This window comes from Leptosomus discolor, chromosome Z, assembly GCF_034619465.1.
Source record: "Leptosomus discolor isolate bLepDis1 chromosome Z, bLepDis1.hap2, whole genome shotgun sequence".
NCBI classification, from domain to species: Eukaryota; Metazoa; Chordata; class Aves; order Leptosomiformes; family Leptosomidae; genus Leptosomus; species Leptosomus discolor.
The window spans coordinates 53,351,727-53,365,997 of NC_141419.1; the positions used below are offsets into that span (position 1 = coordinate 53,351,727).

The 14,271-nt window shown below is 37.3% G+C and overlaps 1 protein-coding gene across 1 annotated transcript in view; it reads right to left on the reverse strand.

The window, feature by feature from the left end:
• Positions 1 to 1,346: 1,346 nt before the first annotated feature.
• Positions 1,347 to 14,271, reverse strand: part of SLCO4C1 (solute carrier organic anion transporter family member 4C1) — a 36,205-nt gene continuing 23,280 nt past the window's right edge. Inside the window, exons 9-13 of the mRNA XM_086480107.1 lie at positions 12,891 to 13,044; positions 6,704 to 6,891; positions 4,575 to 4,639; positions 2,612 to 2,749; positions 1,347 to 1,516 (exon numbers count right to left, since the gene is read on the reverse strand). Coding sequence (XP_086336233.1) covers positions 1,347 to 1,516; positions 2,612 to 2,749; positions 4,575 to 4,639; positions 6,704 to 6,891; positions 12,891 to 13,044 — 715 coding nt within the window. The remainder of the gene's footprint in view (positions 1,517 to 2,611; positions 2,750 to 4,574; positions 4,640 to 6,703; positions 6,892 to 12,890; positions 13,045 to 14,271) is intronic.

The following is a 14,271-nucleotide window of genomic DNA, read 5'->3' on the forward strand; positions in this document are numbered from 1 at the left end:
AGTGTTTTCAGTAAGTGTAGTCTATTTTGCTTTTTTTCTTGAATAGTTCTTTCTAAACACTTATAGAGGATCTTCCTCAGCTGTATACTTAAGCTTTACCTAGTTTAACAGCTGAATTTAAAGAATTAGATGAAACATGACCCATATGCCATAATCCTTTGCTGTGGCACTTGTTTAAAAATCTTGTTAGAGTCAATGAGTACATGTAAATACATGAAGAGGGCACACATGGCTATGTAAGTGACACGCATAGCCATCGCAACAGAAAGGCAGTTTACATTAACAAAGTAAAGCAAGTGCAGAGTATATCTTGCTCATTAAATATTTCCAGTCAATATTGAACAGTATTTCAGTACTAGGCAATATAGTTTCATATCTGGTAAGACTGGCTAATTTGTATAGCACATCCATTATGCTATACAAATACAGTTTTAATAGCACACAATGTATAAGTCAGAAGAATAAAGCTACATTTTTCTGCTTTTGATGCTTGCATACATATTCTTTGCTAGCTTTCAGCACTGTGTTTCTTGGAGTTGAGAAGCCTAGAAAACTCAGTCACTTATGACACATGCACAGAAAGAGTAAGAAAATAGGTTTTATTTTCAAATTTTATAGAAAAATGTTAACAATGCCTAAAGAAAGCAGCTAGACAGTAACTTTCTGTGTATATTCCAGATAGAAGGTCAGGCACTTAAATTAACAAATATTTTGCTGTTACAAACCTAGCTATCCTACAACTATTTATATTTTTCTACAAATACTAAGAAGTGAAGTTATGCCATAGAGATAATATGTAAAAATACTTTTAAAACATATCCATACTTGCACATTCCCAAGTGTATCTACAGTCAAAATCCCCAACTAAGGCACTAGCCCAGATTATGTGTACATCAAAATAAGTCCATTTTAAACATCCAAAATTCCCTTTAACATGTCAAGTTACTTGTTTTCTCCCACTACAGTCTCAGGTATTACATCACAAGCAGTGAGAAATGGGGCTCACAGTAAGCCTGGTCCAGCTCATTTTTCCTGTTTTTTTTTGCGGGGGGGGGGTTGGTTTGGTTTTTTTTTGATCAGAGTAGTCCACCTTGTTTCACTTGAGCTAAATAATTAGGCATTTCAAATCAGACTGCAAATTTAAGTGTCTTTTTTTGCATATGCACAATGGAATACTAAAAAGTATACTTAGCAAGTTAGAGAACACTACACATTCACAGATATTATAAATTATTCAAGAATTGAATATAATCTTTTATAATTAGGTAATGGTGTACAAGAACTTTGGTACAAGTGTTGTAAGAGTGCTTATTCTTATTGGCTTCTTTCAAAAATCCCTGATTTGCTCATGATTTATGTGTGTATAGCAGATACCACTTCTGGCTCCTTTTGTGACAGGGCCGCACTTGCTGGTGGAGGCTTGTAGAAACATACTGCCATGAGCACAAAGACAATTGTGATGATTTTGCAAGCAGCACCTGAATGCAAAGAATAGAAGAGTACTTGTTGCAGTCACCCTCAATAGTAGACAAGAGTATTTCAGTCATTTATAAAGTTTTACATGATGGGTTACACTGCATAACCTTCAAATTGATGCTGTAAATTTCAATGTATTTTACATGCACAGTAAAGGACAGGTAAAGGCAGTCTTCCAAGTGACTTCAGAGTCCTCACCTGCCCGCCGGTTCTTGTTTGCAGCAGCTATTGTCATTACTTCAGTTCTGTATTTCTTCACTCCACTCTAGCCTGAAGTGCAAACCTTCCTTGTTTCAGTACTTTTCTTCACTGCATCAATATTCTCTTTGCCACAAACTATAACTCCCCATGTACAAACCCGTTAACTATTCTCTTCTCAGCTACCTTAAATGGTTGCTCCATTTACTCATCACTGGTACGTAGTGGTGTTTGTGCAACTGGGGGGGGCAAGGAGAGGGGGAAAAAAGAGGAGGGATTGTATTTTATCACAAATATGCCTGAGATACATCAAAACCTGGACTTGTGACTCCTGCTTTTTTAGTCTCAAGATTAGATGTTAGCAGTTCGGTGTGTGCACTGTAAGTATGACAGTTACTAGAAGACTGAACAACAGCAGCTATCACAGGTGCAAGTTTAGCCTGCCTTCTTTCCTCCAGACATACATATCTCACACACCTGAAGTGAACAGATTGTTAAACAAGTTGAGGAAACTTTTTATAGATATTTTCAAGCTCTTGGGATTAATTTAGGAAAAAGAACTGAAATATGACAAGAGGAATAAAGCTCCTCAGACTTTAAGCTGCCAATAGACCAAGCCAGATAAGACTGAAACATGTGCTAATCCTTTAAAATAAATGGAGTGTGACAATGAAGAAAGACTGAAGAGCAAAATTGTTTTGTATCATTGTCATTAAAAAAAGGTTTCTAGGTCATTTTTAAGAGCCACTTAATGTGGTCTTGCTCCTTCCATGATATTTTGCTTTTTATTATTTATGAAAAAAAGTATTTCTTTAAAAAAAACCTACTGCTAAAAAGCAGAAGTTTAAGGTGCTATTTTAAAATAATTCCCATCTATGAGTCAAAGTCAGTATATCCATTACCTTGTACAAGTACTTAATATGAAAAAGTCACTTACTTATGCCCATCAGCAGGTAAGCCATTCTTTCATTGTCATAAACCCAACAGGCTCCTTTAGTTTTACATTCATTAATATCCCACAGAGTACAACTGTTGTCTATAGCAACACCAAACAAAATTGGTCCAGGAATAGTACCTAAAAACCACAGTAACATGTTAGAACACTTGAGTTACTTGAATAGTCTTACCTGGTCATAATTCATACAGTAAAATGCCAGGCTGTTGGGGAAGATAAAATGGGAGAACCACACACTAAACACATAGGGCTTATACTACATAGCAAGTGTGCCTTTTCCACTGCTCTCCTTTAATAGGTAGGGTGCATAGAGTCTAATAAGTTAATTCTTTATACAGCTTTCACTTTAGCAAGCAATAATTTTGTCCAAAGACTTAAGCTTCTTGTAACTTCCTCATCTTTCATTGGAAAAGCAGAACGTCACTAAAATTTGGGAGGGGGGAGGGAATAGATGATCAAGGAAGCAGGATTTTAACTGTAGGCAAATAAGTACCTTTCCTCAGATCATATACACTAACTTGCTCCAAATTCAGAGAACTAAAATATAATTATGTTAATATGTTCAATTACACATTTTTTTCCATCCCTCAGATGTAGCCAAGCTTCTAGGAAAAATTTCACATACAGTTAGTAGTGTTTAAAATTACTCCTGCATAGAATTTCAGATTTGTGTGATTTTTGTTATGACAGTCCTTTATAAAGAACAAGTGTTTTGCATCCAGGTACAGCCAATTGTATAATAAACACTCCAGGTACATCACTGCACGTCTACCTAACTTACTCAAGGCCTAAACTGTTCTTGAGCTAACAAGCAGCTATGTCCTTGCTACAGCTCTTCTGTCTAGGACCCATGTGTGATCCTCAAGTCTACAGCCTAAAAATCTTGTTGGTAGTAATGATGTTAGTTGCTTTCTTCTTGAGCCATAGTCAGTATAGGCAGTGCAAAAAGTTCTTCTATCCTCTGTTCCATAGTGAAGAGTTAAGACTCTGCCATAGATACCTTAACATTGAGTAAAATGAAACAGACAAGACCTCATATAACACTTAATATTACCTCCCAGCTAATGTCTGTCTGTGAGGATGTTTACTCTTGTTACACTTTATTGGTAAAATGACTTAGATTGGAGTTTCAATAGGTACAGAAAGCAGAACTCACACTGCTAGATATTTGATCTCAAATGTCAGAGAATGGTTACAGTACTAAATATTGACATAAAAGTCTAATCAGTCTCTGAGCCTTGACCTAGTCTTGAATTACATATGCTATTTTAAAAGTGTCTAGGATTAAACAAGAGTTTAAAATACGCCTAAGAAAATTCAAATGAGTGGTTGATAAAATGCCTACATTTAGCTTTACATTTTAAGATGATCCACCAGTCTTACTGAGATCCTGGAGATACTTAGATTTAGAATCCTATCAGTATATTTTCCACATAAAAATTCAGTAATTATTTACATACAAGTGTTTATAATTTCAATAATGGCTAAAATTAGTCAAAGGAACTGAAAGGGAATCCTATCCACTTTAATTTATACTGGCATGGCCAATAAGGGCACAGCAAAGTGTCACTTTGTTTTAACTTCCAGAACTTGAGACGTTAACTACATGAAGCTGTTTTCTATTACACCACTTTCTCTTATCTCAACTTTCAGAATAGGCCTTCTTCTGGGGGAATAAACAACAGGTGCCTTCACCGAAAGAGTGAGTTACCTGTATTTTGTTTGTACCGATAAGAAAAGAAAGGCTAAAATGAGCACACGTGCCCCATTTTAAAGAGGAATTTGAATCCAGAAGGCATATGCTTTATAACAAGTGTAATCTATAAGCCAATGACATGCTGCTTCAAGCTGCTGTGAGAGCTTCTTAATGCATTATTTTTAAGTCTAGAAAAATGTCAAATAAGTAGATTATTCAGAGGCAAGTGTTTCAACAAGAAAGCCATACCCAGTAATCGTAGAAACACTGACTGTACTCCAAGAGCAAAAGAGCGCTGTTTATCTGGCACACACCTGTAAACAAGATTTGCAGTTTAAGACTTGGTAAACTGTTCCATTCCTCTGCTTTATCCCTCAGTGAATATGCTTTGTCTTTTAAACTGTTAATCCCAGAGCATGTTAGAAATCAAATGTACAGAACAAGTAACCAAGCAACTTCAAGAGGTGTTTTCATAAAAGATAAAAGCAATTGTAGTAGCTTATCAAGGAATTTTACGTTGAACTAGTTTAATAAAACAGTATAAATAAAAAGCTGGCTTACCAGCTGCACCCTGATATACTGTTGAATATTTTTTTCCACAGAACAACCAAGTATTTAAGGACAATGCTAGGATGCAATCCTGAGCTACTAGTCCTAAAGAAGCAACATATGAATTGAGACTAGGCTTCAGCACAGCAAAAGGTGGTGTATATCCCATAACTTTTACAGATAGTCACCTGACCTTACGATTAATCAGTTCTGGTCTGCGCTACACAAATCAATATCTTGATTTAATAACTAGCAGAATTTACCTCCTTAGCTCCTACCCATTTCTTTCAGCTGTTTCTCCAGATCCTGACAGTGTCTTAAAGATACTACCATAAAGATCGAATACAACTTAACTTAATTTACACAGTTTAGTTTCAGCACAGTTTTCTTTAATAAACTGTATCATTTTAAGTCAGTGCTAAAAAAGACAGTATTTACATATTAGGAGTTATTCCCTCTTTCTAGAGTATGTATGACAATTAGCCATAGAAAAACATACAAGATGAGCAGTTACCAGCAGTCACTGTTAGGAGCCACCTACCCAAAAAGGCAAGTAGAGGAAGGCGAATGAGTTTTGCATAGTGTGGGTGGTTGTTTCTAGCACTAGAACACAGTCATGAACATATGGCTTTACACTTAAGTTATACAAAACAGGACTGCTGAAATGATATCAGAATATACTGTAGCAACTTATTTCACATTTAGCTATTTAAGTTAGGTTTTGCACATTTAAACTGCTCTAGTCTTCTTCCCTAATAACTGTTTTACCATTTCAGTTGAAGCATGCAAGGATTAAAAATTCCAAATATTATTGCTTAGAATTATCTAAATAAAACAGTCAGCTCAGTTTTGAAGGTAATGCAACACTTCACATTATTCTGCTCCCACACTAATATGACAAGCTGTTAATTCCTATTTACATCATCCCTGAACAGGAGGCTACTACAAAGCACTGTTGTAGTGTATCATTCTCCGCCCCAAGCCCCTGCCCTAGAAAGGTGGATAAAAGAGCATCCAACCACACAGTCCCAAAGCATCATGTGTACAGTGCATGTATACCTATGCATCATGACAATTTTCTCTATAGACATATCAGAAGTACAAGGCAGATTTCAACATAAAGTGAAACACCTCTACTTTCAGAATGAGGGTCATGTATTAAAAGGCAAAAGAAATTCTAGCTAGCTTTCATGCACAGAGTTTCAGCGATTTGAAAGACAGTCAAACCACTGCTTAACAGCCACATACATGCTGTCATGTTTTATATGAAGGACTACCATACATAAAACATCAAAATTACATGAAAGGTAGTCTATAGTTCTTGACAGACTACAATTTTGTAAGTCAGAACTCTGAACTGAAACAGGAATCAAAGGCTGAGAATATGAGACTGATAGCTATTTTGTTCTTCTCTTGGTACAATTTGAAATCCTGGCACTACCAATAACCAGGCTAGTTGAGTATTTTCTTCATACAAGCACATGACACATTTATTCCTTTTTGTTTTGACTAAAACAGTCAGGAGTGCTCCCATAAAAAGGGATTTTGCTACAAGTAGAAAAGATTCTTTTCAGTTTTTGTTTTTGTTTTTGTTTTTTTTTTAAATAGATTTGAATAGTATCTACTAACCAAATGTAACTACAAAGACCACAAACAATGATTTCACTGTCCTCTGCTTCAAGTACTGCCTGCTTACTCCACAAAGTATTACAACAGGAAATCCCTTGGACATTGGGTTAAGTCCACATTCTAAAGCAAAACAAATTTAAGTGTTTTACAATCTGAGTTTTCAAAAGAATGCTACCTACTACTCAGCCCAAAAAACGTACCTGAGAATGGCCACAGTTGTTGGAGTAACAGCCATGAATGTAAAAACAACAGCAAAAAAGAAGAAGGTCAGAAATAAAGGTAAAAATTTGCATTGTGTTGGACATTTCCCAGGGATAGCTTCATAGAGAAAATCTTCTGAATCATTTTCCTTTTTTGGTTTCCCAATACAGGAACAGTTGTAGTATGTCTACAAATAATTCATAAACCAAAATTAAGTCTAAGAATGACACTAAGTGACACTAATATGGTAGATGTTCTGGGTCTGCATCACACTGAATACAAGAATAAACCCTGACTTTACGGTGTGGGAAATAGTCCATTTCCTGACGATCACATGACACTAACTCTCATTTTAAAAACTGATTCAGAAGAACTTGACTGAGCCAGCTTACCTGAGCAAAAGTTATTTTTGGTTTTGTGATATAAAAAGACAGTGACAGTTTCTATTTTGTGTGGAGCAAGTTTTTAGGCACAATCATAAAATCCTTAAAACTAAAGATGATTTTAGAATTAGAGACATGACCATATGCAGTACATAATATTATATAACACCACCACCAGAGTAAACCTTAAAATGCTAACTTTCGCACTTGAATCTTATTACAAATCAGTGAAGGTAACACCAGTTACTGTATACAAAGAAGAAAGGTGCAAAACAAGATTTCTTTTATATTGATATAGATATGAAAATTTGAAAATACTAATTTTCAAACGAACTACCTATTTGAAAATGTTATAAACATCATGGAGGGTGTCAAGGGTTAGAGTAAGGGAGGAAATGTCACTTTTCTCTTTCCCCATATGAGACCGGTTTCATTTGCAAAGTGTAACTTACTTCTGAACCAAGTGTAACTTACTTCTGAACCAAGTGTAACTTACTTCTGAACCAAGTGTAACTTACTTCTGAACCAAGTGTAACTTACTTCTGAACCAAGTGTAACTTACTTCTGAACCAAGTGTAACTTACTTCTGAACCAAGTGTATCCAAAAGCTGCAGTTCCCTTACAGCAGAAGGTATCTTACATACTTCTCAAAAGTAATTTTTCCAAACAAACATTAACTGTTACTTCATTTATTAAGCAAAACTTCTGATTATTTTTGTACAATTCAAACATATACTCCGAAGAACTCTGTCTTGACTACTAAAAACTGTTACTTGAACCACATCTACTCGTGATACTATTCAAGCTTAGATAATGTGCATCCAGTAATAACAGTAGCAAACCAAACTGGAAACCACAATACTGAAGAAGGCTGGGGAGGGACTTTTTACAAGGGCCTGCAGTCATAGGATGAGGAGTTATGGTTGGAAGCTGGGAGAGGGCAGGTTTAGACTAGATATAAGGAAGTTCTTCACCTTGAGGGTGGTGAGACACTGGAACAGGTTGCCTAAGGAAGTTGTTGATGGTCCAGCCCTGGAAGTGTTCAAGACCAGGTTGGATGGAACCTTGAGCAACATGGTCTAGTGGGAGGTGTCCCTGCCATGGCAGGGGGGTTGGAACCAAATGATCTTTGAGGTCACTTTCAACCCAAACCATTCTATGATTCTACGATTCAGAGTTGTTGGCAAGTCCCAGATCACCTAGCTTGACAGCCTCGGCTATAAACAGGCAGATTTTTACACCAGGCTGTACTTGACAGGAAGATAGGTGAGCTCTACTCTTAAGACTTAAGCAGAAAAGAACAGAAGCAATGTTGGACTACTTTTTTTAAGCAGGTGAACAATTCGAATAATTTTTTTTTTCCTTGAAAATGAACATCAGTGAAGTTTTCACAGTAAGCAGTAGTCAGTCTCCTACATTTCCTAGGCTTGATTGGATGTGTTAGATCTAATTTGTTGCTGTTTAGCTATTAACTGGCAGGCTTCTGCGCTTGCCATGAGGCTTGTTTGCCTCACTGTACATTAGAGTTTAGTACTTGAAAGTGACTGCTTTTTGCTTTTGCTGCTTACTGTCCTGCTGTACTGCTTATCATTGTATTCTGCTGTGCTTGGGAACATTTTGATAACACCCACAGTGATGCTGCCTACTGGACTGGCAGATGGCCAAAGCATCGCTGCTGTAGCGGTGCTGCTGAACATGACAGGCTGGAACTCCAGCATGATCTCAAGTCAAAGGGACTGTGACCTATGAGTGAGTCCACATGGGAGCAGGACACCCTGGAAATTAAATTTTTTTGCACTTCTACCACAACTTTGGTGCCAAAGGCAGACGCAAAACCGGGAGAATATCCTACAGGCTTTTATGTAGGCCAATCAGTCCTAGTTAAAATGCCTCAAACTGGGACAGTTGCTATGGTCCTAGTGACTACAAAGAATCTTTATGCCTGGGAAGCAAAAGATAGCTCTGGGAAAATCCACTGAATTAGTACTACACAGATAGTACCTTCTTTCTAAGCTAGGGCTAGCCGGTTGAATAATGACTGACCACCTTCCTTTTTCCTTTGTACTTACAGGAACTCCAGATGACAGAAAATTATACGTGGGACAACAAATTAAGCTACACTGAGCTGGAGTGTCCCCAGGGATTGTTAATCTTTATAGCAGGGGTTGTTGTATTTTTGCTGTTAATGATATTTTGAAAGCCAAAATTTCAATAATGTTGATAAAACATCATTTGTTTATTCTACTGTCACTCAATGGTGGTTTAAGCCTTACTTCCAATCTCATACTACAGTTAGTCCAAGCTTTTGGACGAACTCACAATGTTAGCTGAATTACAGCATGTCTACCCCTTCCACAGCCTGCCAATTCGCCAGTAATCTTAGGGTATATTAACCATTGGTTTGAACCAAACTTGGGAGACTATGTGGAAAAACCACACGAATCTAACATGGCACACTGAGGAAAGAAAACATATCCTTAAATGGACCAATGTCAATGAAACCATAAAAGACTGTGATATCGCTAAACCACCAGTCAAGTTTAAGGGTAATGGTAAAATTGAGGAGATGATATATTGTTCTTCTGGGGAACAATGCAAAAAGACACCATGGGGAATACATATACCAAGGGTGTGGGGAATGCCACAACATGATGATGGCACTACATACAAACAACTGACTGGTGTATTGATTGGGATGGGGCTATTGAATTATCAGATGGTCCCAAACAGGTCAGTACCCAGTATGCAAACTTTAGTGTCTCCCACTCAGATAACCCAAAACACAATAATTGGAATTGTACCAAAGTTTATAGTTGCAACAGCAGTGAAGCTGAAATTCAGAGACTGGGCCCAATAGCCGGAGCCCTCTGATTGGGTTGTATTTGTTCTAACTTTACCACCCCAATCAATGACACTTGGTCTTATTTAACTCCCAATGGCACCCAGTCTAAAATAATTTGTTCAGAAGTAAGTATACACTCCTTCGGACACATTGTGTGGGTTAGCAGTGATGGAACCTGGTCTGCTGACTTAACAGTGGGAAGTTCACAATGCCAACGCACACTAGGACTATTGACTCTTTGCCCCCTCTGGAAAAAACAACCTGTTGTACCAGCCCTATGGGGACACATCAAAAGTGACTCAGAAGACCCATGGCAACATCCAACTATGGGATATGTCGTAGGATGGGCTCTAAAATCAATTTTTACACCCCAACAGACAGCATTCCAAAATCAAAAGATGCTCTATAACCTCACTCATAGATCGAAGCATTGGCTAATGCAACTTGTGTGGGACTGAAGGTTTTAAATGTACAATTACAGGCAACCTCAAAGGTGGCCTTACAGAATAGACTAACACTGGACTTTTTATTATTGCACGAAAATGGTGTGTGTGAATATTTGAGTCTGACCAATGGAGTGTGTTGTATCCACATACCAAATGTAACTAGGGATCTCAATGAACAATTAGACCATATGAAACATGTGGCAAAAGCAAGTAGAGATCTTGGATACAGTATGAAGAATGAATGGCTGAACAAGCTTTTACATTATTTAAGGTTTTCATTAACAGGATGGCTACAAAGTCTATTACAATTTATACTGATAGTAGCCATTTTGGTCATTATGTTTTGTGTATCCTTGTCTTGTATTAGAGCTATGTTATCCTGGATATTGATTCATTTGGCATCTGGTTGGACCGTCTCGGAAGCACCCCCAGGCAAGGAGGAAAAGGGCTACACCATAAGGGAACTCCCAAGACTGACTTTTTAAAAGCATGATTTTGAGCTTCATGTTGAGTGACTATAGTCTCGGCATGGATGATGTGGAGAAATCCTGGGTTTATAAGGTCATTATGCCTTGGACAGAGCAAAGATGAGAGCTGAGGTACTTGTTCATCTGGCAAAAAACAGCAAAAGGATAAGAGGGCTAGTATCTGCTTCTCCCTTCTACAAACCTTGCGAGGAGAGATTACAGCTGAAAGAAGGAGCCTTGTGGAGAAAAGACAGCTCTATTTTCGCTAGAGAGTGCAAAAAGACTGTTTCAGCACAAAACTCTGAAGGCTATGATGCTCTGAAGTGAAACTTTTGCTTAATTATCTAGGAAATTAATATTACAGTTAACACCTCTCCTTAATTCTATGCATATATGACTATGTCACTCAACTCTATGCCTAAATCAAGCTATATGTAATACGCGGGAGGGGAAACAAAATATCAGAGAATAAAAAGAAGAGAGTAAGGCGCAAAAATTGGGAGAAAGGGACTGGAGATCTAGAAGAGACAATCAACAGGCTGTGCTCCTCTTTCTCTACCCAAGATAGGGACGCCTTCTTGGTAAGAATTGCGCCTTCGCCCCTGGCGAAGAATACCCAGGAAATCTTGGCCAGCATTATTATAAATACATTAGCACTATTGCAGTAAGTGCATTTATCAACGAGAATTTCACACCTGTTATATCTGTTGCTTTTATAAATTATCTGTATTTGCAACTTTGCTAAACTGTTTCAGTGAAAGTCCCTGAGAGGACTCTGACAGGCAAATGTCACATCCTTACTCTTAACGTGACACCTCCTCTCATTTACCATTGTCCTTTCCTGGTATAGGAAGTGTCCAAAGGCATCCCTTGGTTCAGCTTGCCTACATTTAGGATCTTTCTACACTTCTCCCACACCCCTGCTCAAGGATTTGTTGTAGTAGCAGAGACAAGCACAGAAAGTCTCTCAGTTCTGAGAAGGCTTGATAATAACCAGCCACTTTCATGGCTTACCATTCCTACATCAGGACAACTGCCATTCAAGGTTTGGAAACTCACAGAAGAAGGTTTCCATGCATACAATAAAAATTACATTATCCTTAAAGATCTAGATAAGAACTGCAGCTTAATAGCAAGGCAGTTGCTGATTTCTACTTTTCTGGTTGTCAATTGTATTTAAAGTACATTCAGGTTTAATATATTTTCAGCATTAGAAAGTTTAGTAGAACTAACATCTGCAACATGACACTGCACAAGTGAGAAACACACTGTGACTGACAAACAAACCCCTATAATGGAAGAAGGCTCAGAGGAGATGGGAAAGGATGATGTGCCCATGAAGCTCACAGAACAATGCAGTCTGTGAGCAATCACAGCTGTTGCAAAGGAAGATGTGCAGAAAAGAAAGAGCTATGTCTGTTGAGTGGATTAACTGGTGATGTAAACGTTTCTCCCCAAGTTCATTGGAAGTATGAAAGTCTCACTATCTCAGCCAGGTCAGCATGGAGGAAATCTGGCTCAGCCCAACACAGAGTATAAGAAGACAAGCAAGTAGCAGAATTTCAAAGACAGCAATGTGCATGAGCTGGCTTCAACCTGCATATGCCTTCCCAAAAACTGGGGAGGCCCAGCATCGTGATGATGAGCATGTTAGAGATCAGTAATGGGAATCACACTGGTATTGTGACTGAACTGTGTATTGCAGTCACTATATTTTGCTAAGTGGAACTTACATTTGTATTGTGTTTTCAGTATTTTGTATTGCTCTGCTAAAACCAAAATTCTGTGTAACATCAACTGTCATCAAATAAGTCGATTTGATAAACATTACATGCTCCATGAATGTTTAAAAGCACCTGGTCACAGAGTATTATGATCTGATGCATACCAGCATTTATCCTCCACCAATTCTTCCTGTAGTAATTGCCATTTAGATTCAGAAATCCTGTGATACCTGGTCATACTAAGGGAAGAATGGTTTTAATATAAAATACTCTTTTCAGGAAACCAGAATAGACCATGCCAGCTATCTTCATAGCATAAAGTACCTTTTTCATGTTGTTAAAATGATGTGATGCACATCCTGCGAAGCACGGAGAAAAGTACTGGACTTCATCTCTGCCACAAATTGGGTAGTACATAGAGCGCAAACATCTGCAGTTAGCATTGCATGGTGCTGTTAAGTTGTATTGCATGCCTGTTCTGAAAAGCAGAAGTTAATAGGATTTTAATAAAGTAATTTAAAAACATCAGATATGTAGATAAGTAACACAGTATTTATAGAATAATAAATCTCAAAGTATTTAATTCAGGTGATTTACACACTTCATTGTTTAAAAATAAGCTATATTCCTAGTAGTTACAACTCTAGAGGAAATTTCCATTTATTCTGTACATGGTTATCTTTGTGTTATTATTCCTTCCATAGATTATTCCTCCAATTTCCATTCACAAAACAGATGAGGAACTTCTGTGCCACAACCCAATTCTTCCATCATCTTCCCCCTCCCATGCACTTAGACATTTTAATTTATTCAATTTATAGTTTTAAGAAAAAAAAAATGCATCAAGATTAAAAGCAGTATTTGGTGTTGTTTATTGTAATGATCATAATCCAAGTTTTTTTTGCCTGTTCTGGATTCAAGTCCAGTTACAAACCCACTGCATTTTTACGGTTTTTAGCATGCTATACAGACATTTGGATTGTTCCAACATCAAGATGACTGCACATGCTAGATGTAGAGTGCCATGACATACAAAGTCTTATCACAGCCAAAAAGGCCTTAAAGATTTCCTCTGGCTGTTTAGGGAATAACTAATGAAGAATAGATTTTGATTTAAGTCTTGCTTACTGTAATTACTGGCAGTTTATGCATTAACTTCCAGTACAGGACATAGTGGGGTTGTATTTGAAGTAGTTCCACTACATTATTGGCATGAAAAAATCAGTTTGGGATGTGGGGGGACTTCTTAAGATGTAACCAGAGAGAACAAAAACACGTTTTGATTTTCTAATAGTAGTGCATTAATAAGCAAAGAAGCTTTACAGATTAGGAGTTCAGTCAGCTGAAACGAGGATACTGACACTGCCCGTAGTTTATATATTGTACTGTAAAACGAAAGTTCCAGATTCACTACCTAAACAGCAGGTTTCTTCAAAAGAATTTAAGATGGTCACAAATACTAAGAGTAGAAATAATTTATGTTGGAATTAAGCTGATTACTTACATAGAATTCAAACTGTACAGGGAATATGAGGGCCATCATAACTACCTATATACTTCATTTGGTTGTGGTATAGTTGAACCCTACTAAGTTACAAGACATCATTCTTCATACATAGAAGAATCAAAGTTGTTTTTTTCTGGCTTAAAGCACTATAATGCACCATAAGCAAATTCACTAAGCACAGGTTTGTTCATACAGTGC